Here is a 22,903-nt window from a genome sequence, read left to right as displayed (position 1 = left end):
ACATGGTCCCCCGCTGTGTTCAGTAAAGCATTTTCTTTGGCTCTCCTTTTGTCTCTGATGTATTATAAAAACACTTTTTTTACATCTTTCACACCAGTGATTGACCAGATTGAATTCTAATTGAGCTTTTTCCTTTCTAATTTTCTCTCTACATGACCTAACATCTGGTATTCTTCTTCAGTTGCCTGCCCCCTCTTTCAAAGGTCATAAATTCTCTTTTTCCCCCCAGAGTTCCTGCAAAAGCAAAGCCATGCTAGGTGACAGGTTTAGCTCTTGGCTGATGATGTGTGCTGAATGCTTCATCTGTACTGTATTAATTTCTAGCACTTAAAATCAATATGCATAATCTGAAAAAAAAGGGTTTGCAGGGAAAATTAGGATGGTTATATAAAGTGATGTCTAGACACAAGAACTGCCACATGGGATCACATCAAAAGTCCACTTTTCTCATTACCTTCTCCCTTACAGCAGTCTGTAGGGGATATTCCAGGGGAAGAACACACACACACACAAAAAGCATACATGAATTGTTCCCTAGAATGCTTCTTATTTTCAAAAAATAAGCCATGGAAAATCTTCCTTTGCTCTTGCTGGTAAGTGTATCATCATGCTTAATAAGACAATTGGAACTATGCCCTCTTAAATTAGCAAACCCATTATGAACTTACCCAGGATGTTTACTTTCAGAATCTTTTATGGCCAAAAAGCCTACTGCTTAATTACGCATAACATTGGTCATCATATGGCCTTGTGAATCTGCTGTCTGATGGTTTCTTTGGATATATGTGTTCTCCTTTCAAGCAAATTTGTCTCCTGCCCATCTTGTTCTGTATTCAGAACAGACAGAGTAATATGTATTAGGTCAAGATTTCCCACTGTAAAATGCAACTGTAAAGGATGTCATAGTGGTATTTTCTAGCTCTCACTGCCATAAAAAAATGTTACCATAGTGTAAAGGGTTGCAAAAAAGTGACTTGGGCCGCACAGGATGCTGCATTTTCATTGTGAGACTGAAAACCCTATCCTGAGCAACTCTACAGAAAATAATTATCTAAGTAATGTCTGCCAAAACAAAATAATGATTTACACCAATTATGTTTATCATGAAAACACACTAAGTTTTATCACTTCTAAGTTTTTCCTGCACAGTTAGATCTTCTATTACATCACTTCATTTCTTTGGTCAAAGAAGTAAAACCTTCACAACTAATGGTGATCAATCCCTGCCCCCAGAAGGATGCAACATTTTGTAACCTGAAAGAACGTATAGATCATTGTCCTGATAAATAGAGACAGATACTTCAAGCTGAAAACTTTGGGCAGACTATGAATGAACCACAGACAGAAGCACAAAGCCAGAAGAGGGTAGAAAGGACAATTAGAACAGCACACTTTGCAGCTTTCACAAGCAATGTACTCCATTCAAGTTCAAGTATTCTCATGTTAGCCTTCAAGTATCTTTAGGAATCAAGGGGATGCAGAATGGAACAAAAGCTTGCTACAATAGCTGCTGGAAGAGGAGAAAGAAATACCTTCATCAGTAGAAAGTCTACTGTTAACCAAAATATCTGCTCACAACAGAATTATCTTGGATGTGTCTACATGGACTGCGGAGAATGCAGTATAGATTTACCTATTGCAGACACTCTCAATACTTACTGTAAAGCATTAAGTACAATACATGAATAAAAAAAAATGTAGTCATATGGCTAAGCAGTCTGAATGTCCCAAAATCAGGGACTCCAGAAAACTGGAGTTCCATGCATCAGTTTAGATGGAGCAGGTAAAATCTTGCTGCATTGGTAAATTTCCACTGAATTAATGAGGAATAGGCTATGTCTGTCAGTAGAGACATGAACAATATCTTTTTGCTGCTTATAGACTTAATGATCTGATTGTTTTAAAATAATTCCTCCTTGCTGTTCTTTGGATTCTCTCACTCCCAGTATTTTACCTCTGGAAATGCAAGCATTGTCTTTGAGAAAGGGTTAGGTATGAATGAGTCACATTGCTGGCTTGCTCTCCTTAATGTGACATACGCAACAACTGTCTCAGCATAGTTTCCCGGTTCTACAAAGATGCTATGTTGATTTTTGCTAAAGAAAAGAAGAAAGGAATTTTCAGGTAAAGCAAACGCTCTGGGTGGAAGATGTATGCCTCTTAGTTATTATCTCAGACTGTACACTTCACAATTGCTTTTTAGGATGACATATGTGAACCTAAAGTGAGAAAGCTGATTTAAAGAATTGTTGACTCTCCCCCCACCTCCCATTGCAACATAATTTAAAAAATTGTTTATAAATATAGTTCATAGTATTTACAGCAAAGTAGTCGGTATGTTTATGCTTATTTTTTTCCAGAGCAATAAATAACACAACAAAGTACATAACAGACTCTATTTTCTAAGTAATTTCTTTTCCAATGCAGGTATAACATTATCAGTATTAATCACACAGATGACTGCAAGATGACTCCCAGATAAATTTTTTAAGCCAACTGCATTTTCAGAAATATTTTGTTAATCCTGGCCAATGATGACATAAAGGGATTTACTTGAGCAAAATATAATATGTAGTAAAACAAATGACATTTAATCTTAGTTTTAACATCTCATTGCTAGGCCAATTGCTAGGCCATTGGTAGTCCAACACTGCAATACTAGCAGTATTTCTCCTAAATGAAATTGTTGTGAAAAGGAACAGCACAGCACAGTTTTCTTTCATAAACATATTTAGGAACTAGGCTTTGTAAAGTTATTTTTGAAACTGTCCCATTCACCAAGCACCTTAACTTTGTAATAGGTTGTCTGCTTCTGGCATAAAACCACATCTTTTTGAAATAAAGTGATTCTTTTATTCTGAAAATATAAACGTTAGTAGGAAAACCCCCCTGTAACTCCCCACAAACAAACAAACAAACAAAAACTCCCAGAAAAAAGTATAGAAAGGTGAATAGATTAATTCTGACACAGTCCTTATGCAGGTTTGTTAGACAATAATAGATCCAATGATATATTATTTTTACACAGAACATGCATTTTTTATAGGGTTTTTGCATGGTTGTCCCCATGGATATAATTCACAGGACATGTGGGAGTTTAGATTCCCTTTCAGTAACTAAGCACCTGAAAGCCAGACATTATTTCATCAAGCTCCTCTGCTAGTCAGATGTCAAGGACAGATTCAGATGGCCTGATTCCAAATGACACTGACTCCAGAGGAGTGATGGAGTTTCTCTGAATTGGTGGGGTGATGTGTGCCAGAAAACATTGCTTAGCTTTCAAAGCAAGCACAAATAATTGGTAAGGGACCTCGAGGCAGCTGCTGGTAGTTAAAGTGCTGATTCTTTCATGTGTTACAATTCAAAACAGTGAAAACTGAACACTATTTAAATTAATAAAAAAATGCACAACAGACACCATATCACTAAGAAAGCCAGTAACTTTACTGATTTGTCTGCAAAATACAAATTATACCTTATTTCCAGCAGGAGAATCTTTTGAAATTTTCCCATTTTTGTTCACTACAGACAGCTGAATTAAGTCCCTTGAGATACACAGATGTGGTTTAACTTAGTTATAACATCTTGTCATCTAGTGGCGACAAAGTCCAGCTTATGCCGCTGTGAGCCTCTACTTTAATATTTGTTGCAAATGCTTGTATGCTCCCATTTACAAGCTATTTTTTTATCACCATTGTTTTATGGAAGCAAATCCCCATGAAAGAGAAGAAAAAAAGAAAAAAAGGATACAACAAACCATCTGAAGCAATCCAAGTGTAATGCCTGCAGTAACCCAGGTCTGATATTAAATACACAAAAGACTCTAGTACTGCATTTTTAATTTGTAATTTTTTTTAAAATTACTTATTTAACTGACCTTTTTTTGAATCAAACTGAGGTATGGATCAGTCTGAGGTATGAGAAGGGAAGGTAGAAATGCAACACGTGATTATGAAAATAATCAAATGGATATTTTTGATGCAGAAAGTCTGTGGCTCAAAGCTTGGATTGCTCCACATCTTTGGTTAAAATATATTAACAAAAGCCTTTTATTACATCTACAGTCTGAAGCATTCTAACAGACACCAATGTTCCATCAGTCCTTCAAGAGACCTGTAGTGGCAGGAAATTAATGCCATGTAACTGACGACATCACAGCAGATGGCACAAACAGGAACAGATGAAGTATGCCATGTTTAGGCAACAGCCTTTATTGAGGTTTCAAGTGGCTTTTAAAAAATTACAAAGCGTTTACCTTCAAGGTGAAGGAAGAAGGAAAACAAAACAGCTGTTAGACTACAGATAAAAGAGGGTATATAGGATAACACATACAATACAAAAGGGTTGACATCCTTGAAAACAGCCTATGAGTTCTATTCTTATGCTAACTTTACCTGAAAAAGATCTGAGGACAACAGATAGTTTTTATATTAGTCATTAAAAATTGCTAAATTCCTCTTCTGGGAAAAATATAAGCCATTTTGTTATAAAACACAACTTTTGAAAGACACTGAAATGACCAAAGCTTTACTGTGAATGGCTCAATGCATACAGTGTACATGTTGTGCAGGTAAGGTATATCATATAATTGTCACCAGCAATTAAACACTAACTGACAACACCTTTTAATAGAGATTAGCTTAGCTATAACAATACTTGCAGATGTCTAGAATGCCACTTCAGGTGTTTGAACTTGCAATTAAGAATGTTGCCTAAAACATCATATAGCATGGGTTAAGGTAAAGTAAATGTTAATACTCTTTCAGGGCTCTGCCCCAAACTCCTTAAATACAAAGGAATCACACAATAAACCCAAATTAGCTTTTGCAAATACAATAAATGGTAAGGTACAGATAAAGGAACAAGAAAGGTAGACAGTTATAGTTTACAGAAAGTGACTTCACAATCAAAGTTGTGCTTCTTATCATTAGATCAGTTTGCAAATATGCATTATCCCCCACAATTTTGCCAGTATAAATTAGTTGCCCTCTGCAGCAGGAACAAGAGGGCTGACTGGCATTTATTTTCACGTGATTCTGTTCTACTTGTGTTTATACAAAAAATCACTGTCAGAGTTAATATAAATTGCCCAGGCAATATTTTTCACGCTACTTTCTTCTTAGTTACTTGCAGTAATATATTACACTGCATCTTCATTAAATATGATACCTTTCATTTTTTTCATGTGTTGCTGAGGCAAATCGCAAGGTAAACTCTTAATATGGCTATTCTTAATATATCAATAGACCAAATCCCCTTCCCCACTGACAAGTTTCTACTACGATACCAATAAAATTGTATTTTTTCTTGAAATTACAAGGTACATTTGTGATATATTTGCATATTTTTGACACACCAAAGTTCAAAATTCTCAGACGAGAATATGAATACAGATTAATCTGAGGGTGAAGAAAGTGGTTTCAAACACAGGGGTTTTGTGTTTGAAAATTAATTATGGGCCCCATTTTACCTTTTTTTTTTTGTTTGTTTTCGTTTGGTTTGGTTTTTTTTGTTTATTTTTTGTTTTTTTTAAAACATGCGTATCTTTGTTTACCCTGCAGTTTGCTACACGAGATAAGATGGACGCATTAGTAGCACAGTATTCTGCTTAAAGAGTTTCCAGATTATGCTATAGCCCCTGCACGGCTGAAAGTGCCTGTAAGGCAGGCTTCTGTAAAGTCATGGTAAGTGAAGAGCCTGTGTCCTAATGCACACTGTAGTCTGATCATCATTCTCTACTACAGAGAGGTACACTCTATCACTGAGCAGTGCACAGCAACTGCATATATAGGTGGAAAAAAGAGTGTGGATTTCACTTCAAAGTATTTTGCGTTGACATTTCACTGTCACAGCTATATTCTTCATCATAATGTCAATGTATGTAGTTGAGACCTAGAAGGACTCTTGAAAAAAGGAGAAATATTACACTTTTACTATGGCACTAACATTTTGCTTAAACACTTTTTCCCTCCAACAGAAAGATTAAACTGAAACACTTGAATATACCATTTTTTCTAATATACAAGAGGGACAAAGAGGGACTGAAAATGACACATTCCCTCTGGTCAAGCTATCTTAGTCAGAGGAACAATATGAGGCTGGAGAAAATGTGGATGTCGTGTGCTGAAGCAAGTCCTGCTCCGGTGTAAACACACAGGGGGCGTTGCTCAACAACATGCCCACTGTGAGATGACGTGTGGAGGTCCATGAGAACCAAGGACCAGATGGCCAATATTGGCTGTGTAAAATCAACCAGTTTTGAATGACCTTTTAACTGATGATCTCTTTAAGAGTTTTATGTCTGTGAGAGGGGAGGAATCTATACAACCGGCATGTTTGTGCCAATCCCTCCCTTTGTCTCCCCTGCTGCTTCAGCACATATTCACCTGCGCTCACGTAGCTGACAGCCATTAAAGCTGTACATTCAATTCTGACAGGCAGAATACCAGCTTCATTAATGAGAGGGCCAAGTTACGCCACTTTGTCATTTAACCCATGGAAAACTACAAGATACGCAGGACGTTAAGAAATAGAAGGGCCCTTAACTTGTTACAATGCACAAAACAGCATGAAAGAACTAATCAGTATATACAATGGATGGCAGTTCACCCAACTGATTGTAAAATGCTGTATTAAAATGATTTAAGTTGTTACACCATGGGTAAAGTATAATCGTTTACAGATCAGTCTTTCAACAGCTGACTTTGATCTGTAAAGCATATACCCAGTAAAATAAAACTGAAAGAAAATAGTTAAATGTGCAACTGCACAAATATAATTCCCCACTATTAAGAGAACAAAAACTTTTGCTATTACCATAATTATTATATATATTAGAAAGCTATACACAAGCATGTTAATTTCACAGATTTTTTTAAAAAGATTCTTAATATTTTATATAATTAGAAATACACATTTCAAAAACAAAACTTATGCAAAGAGAAAACAGTTATCTTGGTTAGCAAAGCATGGAGTTCCTCAAGGCTTAGGGTAGTGCTTTCTATACAAAAAGTCCTTTTTGTTTTTTTCTTCAGGACTGTTTAAAAGATTAGCAAAGCTATCAAGGAAAGAAGAACACATTTTGGCTTAAGGAAACTACAAAAGCCACAAATGCTTTGCAAACTCTGTCTTACTTTTTAATATGAAAATAAGCAAAATGTAATGTACATATTTTTATACTTTTTTTATTTAATAAATGATGCAGACCCATAATTTTAAAAATTAAATATGTCAGCCCTCGAACTCAACATTTTTAGAAGTATGGTCCTCTTGAAATGGTCTGATCCTTTTTAAATGAGTGCCATACTCCAGAAATATGCCTGCATGTTTGTGAGCATTTTCAGTATGTTAGGTGACCCAGTCTCTTTCTAGCATCAATTCATGGCCACCCAACTTCTGGGTCTGTCAAAACATCTGTACATTTTCTATATGTTGCATAACAGCTGCTTTCTCTCTCAGTAAAGATCTGCCATTTCTGGCAAATGTTTTCATTTTGTCTATTTACATGTAAATAACGTTGAACCTGCAACATGACACTATCTATTGTAACATACATTTTGCAAGGGAGCACAACAGTGAAAAGAAGTTAGCCTTAAAATCTATTTTGTACAAGTGTTCTGTTGTACAACTCAAGTGCTAAGCTTATCTCAGCATTTCTGTTTATCCTTATACTGCATCACTGAGGCAATTTAAAAGTACTTTTACAAAACAGAGTACCTGACTTTTTTTCACACACAGCACATATAATGCATATCGACCCTTCCCCCCTCCCCCCTCCCGTTAAGGTATAGCACACACACACTGCAAGAAAAAAAACCCCAACTAATAGTAATAATGCTATCATGTTGCCCATCCTTCAGAGAGCCGCATGCGCTTGACAGAGGGGCTTTCCCTTTCGTCCGGCGAAGGTCTGGTGAGTCCAATGGGGGAGTGGAATTCGTTCCGGTGATCTTCTCGGTCACTTCCATCGTAGGAACTGCTACAGCTGCTCAAACTGTCAACAGGAGATCTCCCCGCCTCATGGCGCGTGTGCTGTTGGTATCTCGATGATGTGGTGGTACGGTCTCTAGGAGGAGAAACAGGTTCTGACTTGATGTTGAGGCTTTGAGTAGAAGGCAGGGAGAGATTTGTACTCTGAGATAAATGAGTGCTAGTGCAAGCTCTGTAGGAGGAAAGGAAACCCAGTTACAGACGGAGGAGGCATGGAGCCCCCAGATATGCACAAACACTCACACAAAACACCAGTGTAAAAGCTCACCAGGAACAGCACATGCAGAGAGCTTGGGCACTGTTGTCTGAGCAGAATTCACAAATTCCAGGAGATGAAAGCACCACAACAGACAAGCCCTCAATTTGGAGAGAGGTCTCACTTTCAATCTCTCTCTTTTTTTTAAAATCAAATGTCATCACAAATTTGGGAAGGTGAGCCTTTGCACTGTTGGAACCACCTGCAGGTTTCTGTGTAACTAATACTTGTGCGTGTGTATGCATTAGCTGAGACAGGGGAAGCATGGACTTTCTTCTGGGTTTAATCCCATTAATTTGAATGCACACAACTATTTTTATTGTGGTTTGTTTTGACATGTGACTTCAGATGCAAAACAGAAACAAAAAATTCTGGTCTGGTAATTTTTATACCTTTCAGAATAAAGTTGAAATTACTGGTCCTAGGATTGACATCAACAAAATAGCACAGGCAGGCAAGGATTTAGATATGATTTATGGTTTAAATCTGTAAATCCATAATTCAATCCAGAATGCATTTGGATAAACTACAAAAGGGAAGCAGAGGAATAGGAGAGGGTAGAGGACAACTCTGCTTGCCCATTGGAAAGCCAAGCTCAAAGGATGATATTAGCAGACAGACCGCTATGCTGAAACTTTTTCAAAGGTAGGCCGTATAACTATTCTAAGCTTTTTTTTTTTTTTTTTTTTTCTGTGCATTTTTATGGGCAGGTAGTGGCAGAGGAAAGAGGAAACAGGTAGGGACGAGAGTGAATACTGAGAACATGCTTTATCTCTATGGGAGAAATGAGATTACTTTCATCTGCAGAATATTTTGTACAAAAGCACCACCTCCTGGCAAAACTTGACTTTTCATTATTGAAATAGAATTCTCAACATGCAGTTCCCATTATGTTCCAGTTCAAGGACCATTTGCTCAGCTGAAGCTAGTGTATTACCCTAGAGACAGCATTTCAAGGTTTCTATTCATATTTATTTATAGAGGGGTAGGAAGGCATTAAGGGCAACAGACCACTTGGCTTTGCAAGATTTTAAACCGAAATGGATATGCAGGCATTTTTTAATGCAAGAAGATGCAATATTGGGATTTGTAAGGAACTTCTAAGTATGTAGAAGACAGAGGTAAGTTTAGGTGTGGTCTTTTCATTTATTGAAATACTCTACTTTCCCAGGTATCTCATCAACTGAAAGCTAAGCGTTACTGAAACAACATTTACTACTACTTGGATGAATTTTTTTTCTTCTGACAGATTCAAAATAAAACTATAAGGCTTCAATATTGAATGATATAATCTTCTTTTATCAGGAATTACTGCAGTGTTTAATAATGAATGGATCTTTTTAGAAAATAAAGTAAACAGGATGTTCTACCTCCAAGTTTTTCATCAACCCCTCAGTCTTATACAGATGTATTTCTCAAACCTGCAATAAGCCCTTTCTTAAGTTACAAAGTTCATGAATAATAACCTTCAATAGTAAAACATGTAACCTTTTTCTTTTTTCAAGCAGGATATTTTCTTTGTATTGTTTCTGTAAATATTAAATTAATACATATAAGAAACTATAAATATAAGACTTTGCCATTCCAACATAGTGAAATATTCCATTCTTCCTGAAAATTTGTTAAAAACAATCCAACGAAAATCCAATATACATCTCTGTCATTTTTTTCTTTTCATTTCCAGTGACTTTATTTTTGTGTTGCTTAGGAGATCCTAGGACTTCACCTGAGTAAACAGGCTGTCAGTTTAGTATGATAAGATTACACATGAATTTACAAGCCAAGCTTATAGCTAAACTGAAAGTCCTGTAATAAAGGATGGTGGAGCCTGGGCATTTGATTTAGAAGTGTTTGATTTGAGCAAATGACATGCCACTTTGCAAAGCTGGGGATAATTAAAAAAGATAAAAATAGATAAAAAGAACTATATTCAGTTAAATGTGTTCACATGGAACATACTAGCATTCTATTGTGTGACAGCACCCAAGGGAACAGATCTAGAGGGATGAACTGAGTGTCATTGATACAGAGCTGGTATTGCTGTGCTGGAATATTGCCTTTTTAATAGTGCCTCAGAAGTGAGTATGAGAATGCATCTCTATAGACTTTTCTACAGATTCCTTGGGAATCACCGGCATTATTACATAATCACCTGGCATACAAATTAGAGGCAGTTCTATAAATGCTACAGGTTGATTTGAATTTTGAATCCCCCCTTTTTTTCTATTCATTTAAAAAAGGATAAGAAGTCATTTTGGCAGGTCAAGACTGAAGTTCTGAGATTTAGAACAATATAAACAAATTGTAACAATATAAATAAATTGTAGCACTTATTTTGAGTCACCGTTTTTTTCTTTCTAAATATAAACTTTTTCTGCTGAAAGTATTTCTGTGATTTGATATATTTTTATTTCATTATAATTTGCAATATTTCATTAACATTTTCTGAAACATTTTTATGAGAAGTTCGTCTAAGCTAAAATGGTCACTTACATGGGAAACACAGTGTTACACATACATGTGAATGGTGAAATAATAGGTGCTAAGGTGCAGTTTATAAATCTGTATTCCAAACAGAAGATTGACCTCTATTTAGAATGGAAGCTGCGCCATAAGAAATGAGAGTTCAGTCTGCTGCAAAATGGTTTAATTTCCTGTATATGTATGTGTGAGTGTAGAAACAGCTGTTTGCACTTATATGTATCAATGCATATTTTACACTGCTGCTTCATATAATTACGTTAATTTGGCCCTATTTTCATCATGTGAAACCTTCACTAAATCCCCTGGTAAACAAACAGGTCTTGGATATGGAAAAACTACTGAGAAACTAATGAAAATTATTTCAAAGGTTTGTATATAGTTATGTGCACTGAATAGGTGCCAGGCAGACCACTTATTCTGACATCATGACCTTTTTCCACATATGGTAGGAAAACACTTCATTTTATGGGGACAATGAAGAAAATTAATGTTTTAACTTGGCACAGCAGTCCCTGTTGAGGCCAGTGTAGTTAAAATTCGATGTTTATTCAGATTATGATGGCCACATGGAGAAATGTTGGTTCCTATCTGGTTTTGACACAGAACAACAACACAGCTCTGCTGTGTGAGAAGTGGGGAGGAAGACAGGGTGCCATGAACTTGGGATGATGCCAGCTCTGTATGCATCTCCTTCTACTTGAATCTCCAACTGGTATTGAAACTCAGCATGACACAGGTAGAAGTGCAGGTCTGAGTAAGTGATGAGGACATGAACATGGACAATGTAGGGTTTTTTAGAGAGAGAAAGTGGTCTATTGAAGGAAGAAAACCTCATGCACCTTTTCTATTATGCCTACACTTGCTTCTCTAAATCAGTTTATTTCCTCACTTCATATAATTTTCTCCCATAAATACATGTAAATGAACATTGAAAATTCATGGAGAAATTTATTTATGTAACCTTAGTTATGTGCTAATTTGTATCTAGGAGAAGATATTTTTGACTTACTAGCAATTCAACTTCTTCCCTCCTCTCTGTTTTTATTTTAGGTAAAAGCTAAGTGTTTTTTAGTTGGTTTTGTTTATTTTTTAATACTTTTCTGATCAATGTAAAAGCAGAATAAGAACTTCTGTATCAGGACATTTTGTTAGGCTCTCATGTGTTAAGGTTTACACTTTTTAAAAAGGAATTTTAAAACAAAGAATAACATGAAAATGAATTACTAGAACATCTTATTTATAATTGTGGCATAAGAAAAGAAGGCTCAATCTGAAATACATAAGGTTTTATTAAAAGCAAGGAAATTGTCAGAACTGATATAAATTCATTAAACATGATGTAACTGTTTCCAAATTTTTCAATAAAAATTGTTTAATGGAGAATATTTCCCTATATCTAGATATAGTTATTATCTAATCAAAAGTAATTATTGCTAAGTAATAATCTTGCTACGTAAGGATCACAGAACAAGTCAATATTATGTATGAATTTGGACAACTTTTTGTTCATCTGTGTAGAAGTTTAGAGAAACTTCTCTTACTTCTCTTAAATAATTATCTATATTGAAGCATCTTCAGATTAAATGTTGTTTCTATGCTTGCATTCATATTTTAGGAAAGTGAAAACTTCACCTGTGGATGTTACTTTTAGATGAAAATATTGTCTCTTAGGCTAGGAAGATTTCTCATACTTTGGATTTTTGCATAAAAATTTTGATAATTTATTACAAAGTTTGAGAAGGATTTCCCTTCTGGTTATCAGCAGTTAAATTCTGTTAGTCTTTTTGGAACATGTTAAATAAGCAGTAAGAGACATCAGTGTAATATTCAGGCCAAATCCCAAAGCTTTGGGAGGGACTGATTTTCAGTAGAATTTGTATGTGTATTTTTTCCAGAGGTAGATGCAGTTAAAAGACCATGAAAATACTATTTTGCTTTTTAACGCAAAAAGTTGAAAAGTCTGGCTTGTTTTAATGTCCTAGTCATGTCTAAACAGGCTCTACATTGTTATGCTGTTCACCAGGCTCAGCAGAAGGCCAAAAGGTGCACAGAAAGTGAAAGTGAGCTACTCCATGTACTCATGTATTTACCCTCTAGTTCACCAGCACTAGTGTGGCTCCAAATTGCACAGTCAGCGTGAAGAACTAAGAGCTAGGTTGCAGAGATCTCTAATTACCTTCAAGATGGTTCAGACAGTGCTACTGAAATTGCTGAGGACTGATCTGGAGCAAGACACTACATCTAACCTATCTTATTCTACTACTAACCACATTCTTCTGTCATGCATTGAGGAAGCAGAGCTGATTTTCACCTCTAGACTTTGGTGAAAAACAAAACCTGAAGGAGAGCTGTAATGTCTCTTCCATTAACTTTGTTTTCCCACAGGTTTTTATAGCCTACTGTTAACAACAGGCATCTCACAGTTGCCAAATATTTCAGTGTATTACCTCACTCAGGTGAGGTCACAAATCTCAACACAGAGATTTGTGTTGTCAAAACATTTCTAGATGTTTTTTTCTCAAGTCTGTGAAGATGACTATAATTTTGTTTAATTTTTAAAATATTTTTGCAAATTCTAGATCAGGTTGACATGGACTGAATATATTCTAGAGAATTTCAAGTTTTTCAAGTAATCCAAAAGTTAAAACAAATGCTTTTGCATGTAGAACTCAGTGAATAAAATAAAGGCCTATGATTTTCTTCAGTGATAGAAGACTTCTTCAGAGCTGCCTGTGAAGCAGCTTTCATAGCTGAATTCATTTACAAATCATTGAAAGAATAGTAATAAGGGTAGCAACTCAGAATGTAATCCACAGCCACAGTCATTACACTTTGACATTCTGCAATATGAATCAGAAACAGATCACAATGTGTGACATATCTGAAAAGGCATGTAGTTAGTTTAGGAGTTAATTTATACTTTTTTTTTTTTTTGGCTAACCAAATAGCCTTATTACATTCCTTGGTATGGTACCGATTGTTTATACAGTGATATCTAACAAGCGAGCTTTCAATTTGTTTGCGAATTTATAACTGATTGTTCAGTAAGTCTGAATGCTGCCCCAGAAATAGTGCAAACTCAAAAAGAAAAGTGTAAGAGAAAGATATTAAGACTATTTTTTCTAGCACGGCAGGTATTTCAGCTGTATGTTTTAATGTCATTTGTATCTCTATATACTTATTCATATAGGAATGAGGTTTAAAAAAATTGTTTCATTTGAAACACTTGTATAGCTGTCCTTAAAAACCCAAATCTTCTAGATGGTAAGGACATTAAAATAAGTTACAAAAAATGGTCAGACAAAGTAGAAAGAGAATTTTGAAATTTAAGCTGCATTTAGAGTATTAAATAGTTCCACATTATGGCAACAATCTTGAAAAAAAAAGAGTGCATATGTGTAACACTTCTTTCTGAAAAAAAAAATTCTTTTCAAATATATATGAATTAAAATTTTTCCTCATAAATACACTCCAGCTGTTTTCAGCTTCTATTTTTATGATTAAACCTTTTAAAATTCTGACATGTCTAACCATACATTAGGCTACTGTGCCACGCTTGTGCATGCCTATGGTCTTACTCAATAGAAACTGCAGATATCACAATATTTGAAAGTCATACACTTGTTCATTTCAATGAGCCAAGAGGTTGCTTGATCAGGTGATTTGCCTGTGTGAATTTTCACATTTCAAAGATCCCAAGATGATAGAGCGCTGCGTTTCTCCAAAACTGGAGCAAATACTGTAAAATTAGCCACTAGAGGGCAGGAATACCTGTCCTCCTCAGTACAGGCACATCAAATTAAGTTTTGTGAGCTCTCAGTTATTTGGCCTAATCATGGTATTTTCTCTAAAAATTATCTCCAAAGAAATGAAACTTGAATTTCAGAGTTGAGCAGAAGGGAGTATGTTATTATTATATAAGGTTAAGTCTTAATCTCAGGTCAATTAATTATGTAAATCTTACTTTATTAAAATGCCTAGAAAAAATTCTAGTTTACTGTAAGTCTTTATGTGATGGTAACTGGAAATAAAAAGCATAAATAGTAAATATAGCATCAGTACAATATAGGTGTTTGGTTTTAGTAGTGAAATAAAACGCTATTTAAAGAAATAAAAACTAAAACATAAACAATACACTACTGAGAAGATATGGACACAGAATATTTCATTGTAGCTCCCTAGCAAACTTTCCATGAATTGCATTGTTCCAGTTTTGCAAAATCTAGTTTTTACACACAGTAACTATGTTCTGGTATGTTACTTGACATATTTCACATTTGGAATTACTGGGGAGACTGAAGTCACAGTAGGACAGTAAAGTAAAGAAAACACTGCTTACCCCAATTGACTGAGGGTAGATGGTGGCATGTTATGTAGGTGTTGCTGTTGCCAGCCAGTCACAGAACCAAGATGAAGAGCACTGGCTGTATTAAAACCAGAGAGAGATGATATATCTGCACTACTCAGAGAATATTCTAGATTTGAAAACAGAAAGACAATAATTAAGTGAGAATTAAAGAGAAAGCAATTAAACAACACAGTAATTTTCATGTCACTTTGTAAGCCTTTTAATTTTAATTGCACAATCGCCTTAAGTTACAGCAGAAAAAGTAGATCTTCCTCTTCCCTCAACTCATTAACTTGGGAGCAAGTAATGCACTAATAATTATTCTGGAATCTAGCAGGGCTTTACTGGGTCTGGCAGATCTAAAGCATTCTTGGCCTGTAAATTCACAATAACTACATATGCATAACTACAAATTAACTACAAATACACTGTCAGAAAGACTTGAAAAGTAAAACATTTTGGTTAGAGTCTTCCTTGAAGAATCCAGCAGGCAGCCTATTTCTGAACAACACATGTGTTCTCTAATATCACTGGATCTGTGTGTCACTGTGTGCACTCTGTACAGCAGCAATTCACAACAGGAACTGTAAAGATGCCTTGAGGCTTCATTTTTGTGCCCTCCCAGGTAGGGAGGTGTGATAGCCAACAGTTACTGAACACTGATGTGGAGATACTGAAGCTGCTTATTCCCACTACCCTCATGGCTTTAGGATGTACTAGTGTACTCAACTGCATGAAATTATCTCCAAGGAAGACTAAGAACTGTTAACTGTTTTAAGTTTCACTTTTTTTTTTAAATTAAAGCCAATGAAATAAAGCTACCAAATCAATTTTTCTTCAAACAAGACAGCTAACTTTAAAATAGATGTGTCTGAAGTTAGTGACAGGTACAGAATAAGCAAATGTAGTGCAAAGGCATAATAGCTATGAATATTTCAGTTTCTCCCAAGGAACATTAGCTAATTCATTAATACTGAGATAAACACTTGTCAGCACCTTGCTCCCTTCCCCATCCTTTGCATCCTGCACTCATACTCACCAGTACCATATGTTGTTGAGATGGCTGATGGGTATCCTCCCATCCCTTGCCCTGGTAGAGTAGGAGTTGCTACGGAAACCACTGGAGTAGCCAATGACTGAGCAGACTGGGAGTTATTTATCCTTTGATTCTTTTAAAGTAAGTAAAATAAACATATTATTGACCAGTTTTAAGTCAGTTGAGTGTATCTGCTTTCTGGGAATGTTTTGTGCATGAGAAATACAGACTGTAACAAACTTCTAGAAATTAATCATTTAACATGTGGCTTTGATGAACTCTGCCAACCCTATCATTTATAAGCTTTCAAGAGACCAGTTGTCACCATAGTAACCCATTACATCAGTATCTCCTAGGTAACTGAACTAGTAAGATTGCTTTTATTGTTGGTAGAACAGATCATGTGAGAAACTAATGAAATATATAAGCTCTATTCCCATCGTTTTCCTTTTCACTCATATAGGAAAAAAAAGCAACCACAAAAACCAATAAAACCCACAAAGCAAAACAAAATGAAACAAAAAAGGCAAAAGAAAAACCCCCAAACCCAGCTCTTCTGGATTTTGAAAGTGAGGAGCAGCCCCAGATTGCTGAACACTGAACTCTTACCAGGAGATGGAGCTCTGACTACTTTGTTTTGTGCAAAAAAAAGCCCCAAGCCTTCAAGGCTGTTAGATTACACAGCAGTTACTCGCTTATCTTTAACTCCAGGGCTCTAGATGTTGCACTGTAAAAATTACACTAGAGAACTCTAATTATGTGACTGGCAGGAAAAAATGATTAGAGAGCCACCAAAAAAGATGTCATAAGGCTCCACCATCTTCAACAACGTAAGTTTACATGCTCTCCACCACCACCAAAATGAAAGCTTAATTCTAGGAGGCATAATTTGAATATGAACAACAACTGCATCTGGCGTTCTATTGCTATATTTAAAAATTGTGATGAATTTTCTGTTTACAACATAGCTATTGTAGCATTTTCCATTTTATTTCAACCAACATTTCACTTACATAATGAAAAATAACTGGTTTTCTTTTCCTTGTTATTAAGATGAACATCATTACCACTTACCAGAAGCAGATCAACATCCTCAGACTGATTGCATAGGAAAGGAGTGTTAAAAATTAGTAAATATAAATATTTACCAGGATGTAGGTTTTTAGCTTACAGAATAGTTTCATCTCATAGGGGCAGCAAAATAAACAACTTCTGAGCATAGCTTGGAAAAAATACACCTCATAGATCTCTTATTTGTCCTTCAAATGGAGTGTTTGTCTCAATTGTAGGAACAACCTATCCAGGTTTCAGCACAAGACTTTCTCTAAGAATTAATTTTTTCTTCCACAGTGCCATTGGATGCAGACTGTCTTGCTATACCTGACAACTTAAAGAGTCCCTTGGAAAATATAATTTTTAAAGGGCTTGGAATAATTCATTTGATGCAGACAGCTTGTCACTGCCTTGGTCAGCTTTGAGTATTGCTGTGTAGGACTATTTGTCACTTTTTCACTTAGGAGGCAGCATCACATTTATGGACAGTTTTAGTTTGATGATTAATTTATTTTGCATCAAGCTGAAGAAGCCAACTTGGAAGTTGTTTTAATAATGCTTGTTACAAAATGGAAAGCTGCATCACTTACATTACCATCTTTTAAAATTAAGTTCACTTTTAATGTTAAAATACTCATGAAAGATTTACGTGGAAACGGACTTTTGGAAAGTCCGGCGTGGACATGATACCTTCCCAATTCAGCCTTCTAGCATAGTATATTGCCTAAATTTCACTAGTTCTGACAGGAGATACAGAAATTTCATACTCCTTTTTCTCTTGCTCTATTTACTACCTCTTATCATTACAAAATTTGGAACTCACAGTGATAGGGCTCAAATTAATTTATTGCTGTTAATATGCCTTCTGCTAAGAGTCTGTGTGGCTAAATATTTAAGAAAAACATAATAAGTTAGGAATCCTCAGGGTTAAAGTCACCCTTTATAAAAAATTCAGGAAAGACTCTTTCAGCTACTGGGAAAGACACTGCAGAAGTTTAGACTCTGCACGGTGCAGCTCCTCTTCAGCAACCCAACAGACAAAAAGTAGAAAGTAAATAGGACTTAAAAAAGCAATCAAGGAGGCTCAGCCTACGTCCTCAGCTTGATGTCAAGCCCAAGTCAGAAAAATCAAACAATCAAGAATTTATTTGCCTGAGCCAGCCTTGAAATTCCTAAGTAACTCCGATCTGAAGGAGACAAAAAGAAGAGCTTTGAAAATGCATTACCACTGATGGCATGGTATTCTTGCTTCCAGGTGGAATAAGCACACGGAGGTCTGGTTTACGGTTGTTCATTCCCAAATTCATTGGAGGAGGAGATTTTGCTTGCATATTCTTGTTCAAGTTGCCAGGTGAGACCAGCAGACCTGGTGAGTTGCGGGAGTTGCCATATCCATTTCCTATTAAGGTAAAAAAAGAGAAAAAAAAAAGAGAGAGAAGTTTGATAAAGTCCACTGGTTTTTTTAAGCCTTTCTAAAGCTGTGAAATACAAAACTCATGGTAAATATCTATGTCATGTATCTTTATAGGAAAATACAACATGTGCCATATTTGGAACAACTGGTCTTCAAATGCTTTCTCTCATGGCTGCTGCCATCTCGGTGATGTGTTGAAATTAACTCAATGATACAACTCTGTTTACAGCACTGTCGTATATAGCATGATATACTGTGCCCTAGTAGCAGCCAACATCTGGCATTTGCCTTACAAGGAGCAGGAAAGTCAGATAATTTAAGGGCATAAAAACTGTCAAAGCTATTCCATGTTTTCTTGACAACTACAGAAGATTGTGCCTTTCCTGACTCAGCCCTTTGCAGGTCATGATTTTGTTTTGCTTTTAAACAAAGGATGAGTATAACAAAATGGTAATTTCCTCAAGAGGCGGGGGGAGGACCAGGAGGATTCATAAATGCTTTGGGGTCTTTTTCACTACACTTTTTGGACCTGGTCTGTCAACACTAAAGTCAATGGGAGCCACATCATAACCTTATTTGGAAAACACCACCGTATCTTTCATCTTTATCTCTCTTCTGCAGGCCCCAGGAACAATTCTGACAAGCAAATGCTTCTTTTGCCTTTTTTAAAAAGGGTTTTCTTCTCTCACCACATCGTATTGACTACTATGTATCCATAAGGTTATTGACCTACCATACCAATAAAAATGAGACCTTCCTATTTCATTCACTTGATTTCACCTCTTACCCACATAAAATCTAGGGAAAAAGATGACTTTTTAGTGTAACCTTGAAATTCTGTCTACACAATCTCAGGAGAGGTACAGAAACTGCCCAGTCATAGAGAGGGAATAGCATGAAAATTAGTATGGAAAGAGAAAACTTTCGTGGGTAAATACCAAAGAAACACTAGGGAAGGCTTTCTGTTCTGTGCTCAGCCTTTGTTCATGAGCTGCAACAGACAGCCTAGAATTTGTGTGAGAAGATGAGCTAGTGAGTGTGGCAGAGACCTCTGGGTCAAAAACCCTGGACCTTCAAATTTCCTTTGTAGTCCCAAAGTCAGTGAAGAACACGGTATCTCACTTCCTCCTGCCTCTTTCCTCGGATGTGAAATGGGGTTTATAGCCCTAAAGAACATAAATGGATTATGGAACTAAATTTGATAATGTCTATAAGGCGGGCATAAAAATGACAGTACATGACAGCAATTTGCTCCTCTGGTTAGGATAATGAAGTGTGTCCAAGCATGACTAAGATTTTAATGTTTTTAATCCTCAAGCGCATCAGCTACTTGTATTTATCAAATCAACAAATACATGGAAATAAAATCTGTCAGAGGCTGTTAAATACAAGTATGCCACTTTAGGCTCTTGGAGACCCTGAACTGTGAACACCAGGATTAAGGCAGAGGAAAATTATCACAAAACTGCTTGAAATCTGTATTTGTCAGGTATCCTTAGTAACTGGTCTGGCCTGGCTTGTTTGTTCTCACGCTTTTTATTATCATGATCTCCCAAGTCTTTGCAAAACAATGAAAACTGAAGAGCACTCAGATCACTTCCAATATTCTGTATTAAAATGACTTTAGAGATTAAGTTTAGTTAATCTTGTTGTTTATTTCTTTAATAACATCATACAGTTAGTAAGATAAAATGGGTTATTGAAATGTATTTTTGACTTGCTAAGCAAGCTCAGCAGAATGATGTCAAAATTTTCCATTTTGTGTCAGTAGGCTTTTTTTTTTCAAAATGAGCAATTGTTCTCAATGTAGATTAGCTATCTATTATGCTCTAATTAATGCTGTGTGTTACTACAGGCAGTGAAATTAGAAGGGGCATTTTGAATATACAACAATATTTTCTGCCAGAAACCACACTGCATTTTTGAAAAGTTCATCATTTACAAACTGAATACTGAAAATCAAAGCATGACGTGTTCAACAGCAGAAACTGAAGCAAAAGGAGGGTTTCTCTGGTGTCAGTTTCATACAGGAGGTATTTTACCAGCAGGACGTAAAACTGCCTGTGAAATCTGTTGTATGACAAGGAATTGTTCAGAGTGACAATGAAATTGTTTGAAGCAGCAGTTTTTTCAGTTCTACAATATAGGACCTAAGATATATAGCAAAATAGAATGTATGTTTGTTTCTAGTTGTGATTTTTGGAGAACAAAGGACCTTACAAGAAAGAACTCCTATTTCCTACATACGATGTACTTAATATAATTTACTATTAAACATTAGGGGAAAGAATGCTTCTGTATGAAGCTTTATTCTTCAGAAACTTTCATCTGAAGTTTACATCTTCACTGATGTAAAATAGTTTGAACAATGATTAGATTTCTTATATATATATTTTAAAAACATCAAATTCTTTTTAAGAACTACTGCAATCTTTTCTTTGCCAGATGATTTCTGCTGTACATGGCATATTATGCCAGCTAGCATTTTGGAGCCATATAATAATAGTTCTTCTTTCCAGTTACCAACTTGTTATTCTTTTGGTATAATGAGGATTCAGGAATGTAAGACTGTGGACCTTAAACCAGTAATACAGAAACCCATCATTTGGAAATCAGTGATGAATGCATGCATGTGGTTTACAGTTAAGAAGAGTCTGCATTTAAACCAGCTCTTTAAACTGTATCCTTTTAACTCAAGAGGGCTGTGGCCTGCTTTGAGGCAGCTGTCCCACCTTCAGATAAATCCACCAAAGAGAATGGCCTCATTTACATTCAGAGGCAAAACAAATGTATAAGACTTCTAATGTACAAATTAAACCTTCCTTCATGCTATACTTTAAAATTGCACTCTGCCTGGACAATTATCAATTTAGATGTGACCATATGCAGAACATCTCATTCCACTATCCACTTGAAAGCACAAAAATTATATGTCGTATATGAATGGATTTCCTGATTATAGATCATAAGAAAATGAAAACCAGATGGATTTTAGAACAAGTTGGCTTTACATTTTTATTTGGTTAAAAGCCATATTTTTGATGGAATAGAACATTTTTAAACATTATGAATATATTCTGTAATGCATAATGAAAATAAAAACAGTGGATGCAGAAGTTTTTAAGGGCATATGTCAGAATTTGTAAATTTACAGCATTTTCAATTCCATAAGTTTTCAGAAAAAGAATTTTTTTCCTTGTATTATACTGACTTGTAGGAGCAAAAATATTTTATGCAGGAAAGAGCTTGTTTCTAGATGGACTGTTGGAGCAGCACGTGTCATGAAATGCAGTGTCAGAAATTGTATTTAGATTAATGGCAAAATATAAAGTCAAGTGCTTTCTGAGCACAGAACACTCCTCTTGGGTATGCTCCCACATTTTGCATTTAGGCACAAGTGCCACTGACTTTAGAATGAATTCTGTCCAAGTACAAACTGCATGATTAGCCCTGTAATATCACTTTTCAAAAAACTCAGAATTTGTGCACTGACAGTTATTCAATCAGGAAGAATTATTAAAAAAGTCCATTTAATCATGGAAAACTACAATCTTAACTGTGTTACAAATTCATGTAATACCACCTTAAACAATCACTTCCATATTTTTAGATTTTCAGGATACCAGAAGGGCATAAGTTTACTCAGGACAGAACAGGGAGCAAGCAGTTTACTTCTCTCCTTTCATCCTCTATTATTAACACCTGTACCTTTTAAGGAGTTTTGGTCATTGGTGTTACAGGGGTTGCAAAGTGACTGCAATTCTTAATAGTTTTAGAGTTAGAACAATAATTCTGTACTGAGTATTTAAGCCAGGAAGGTTTCCACGTGTTAAGATAACACAAATGAGAAAAGAATAACTTTTTTCCTTACCTCTCAACATTCTTGAACATCATTTTAATAATTCAAAGTCTTTAAGTCTGGAAAAATTGGAAAATTTTAGTATTTTGATTTCTTGAACTTTTGAAACTGTCATGTTCCTACTTTTTTTTCTTCTCTTTTTTTTTTTTCTCTCTTTCTTTTTGTTTTTAATCTTTTGTGACTTCAAAGATATAGAGATATATTGAATGAAAAATCCTCTATGGTAGTCTGAAGAAGTAGAGTGGGAGAACGAAGAACAAGACACACAATTTATATGTCCTTTATTTGATCTCTCTTTTGTTTACTCTAGTGCTTTTCACGGAACATATGGGTTGAGAATTTACAAGATGCTTAGGAACCTGGGATTAATTTTAATAGAAAGCGAACTTTCAAATTCTTGAAGAAGTTTTAATAAATACTAACGCTCATTTCAAGTTTCCAATAAGTGTATGCTCTTGTGAAAA

General features: G+C 35.6%; 1 protein-coding gene across 15 annotated transcripts in view; it reads right to left on the bottom strand.

Annotated features, from left to right (window-relative positions):
* Positions 1–3,422: 3,422 nt before the first annotated feature.
* MEF2C (myocyte enhancer factor 2C) overlaps positions 3,423–22,903 on the bottom strand; it is a 136,466-nt gene continuing 116,985 nt past the window's right edge. For 10 of the 15 annotated variants that reach the window (XM_048290841.1, XM_048290848.1, XM_048290842.1 and 7 more), the window contains 5 exons: positions 18,393–18,565; positions 17,188–17,211; positions 16,117–16,246; positions 15,069–15,204; positions 3,423–8,161 (listed from right to left, as the gene is read on the bottom strand). In XM_048290841.1, coding sequence (XP_048146798.1) covers positions 7,840–8,161; positions 15,069–15,204; positions 16,117–16,246; positions 17,188–17,211; positions 18,393–18,565 — 785 coding nt within the window. In that variant the 3' untranslated portion in view covers positions 3,423–7,839. The remainder of the gene's footprint in view (positions 8,162–15,068; positions 15,205–16,116; positions 16,247–17,187; positions 17,212–18,392; positions 18,566–22,903) is intronic. The other 5 variants (XM_048290844.1, XM_048290843.1, XM_048290847.1 and 2 more) reach the window with 3 other exon arrangements.

The sequence above is a fragment of the Corvus hawaiiensis genome, chromosome Z (assembly GCF_020740725.1).
Source record: "Corvus hawaiiensis isolate bCorHaw1 chromosome Z, bCorHaw1.pri.cur, whole genome shotgun sequence".
NCBI lineage: Eukaryota > Metazoa > Chordata > Aves > Passeriformes > Corvidae > Corvus > Corvus hawaiiensis.
This window is presented reverse-complemented; position numbering and strand designations above follow the sequence as displayed.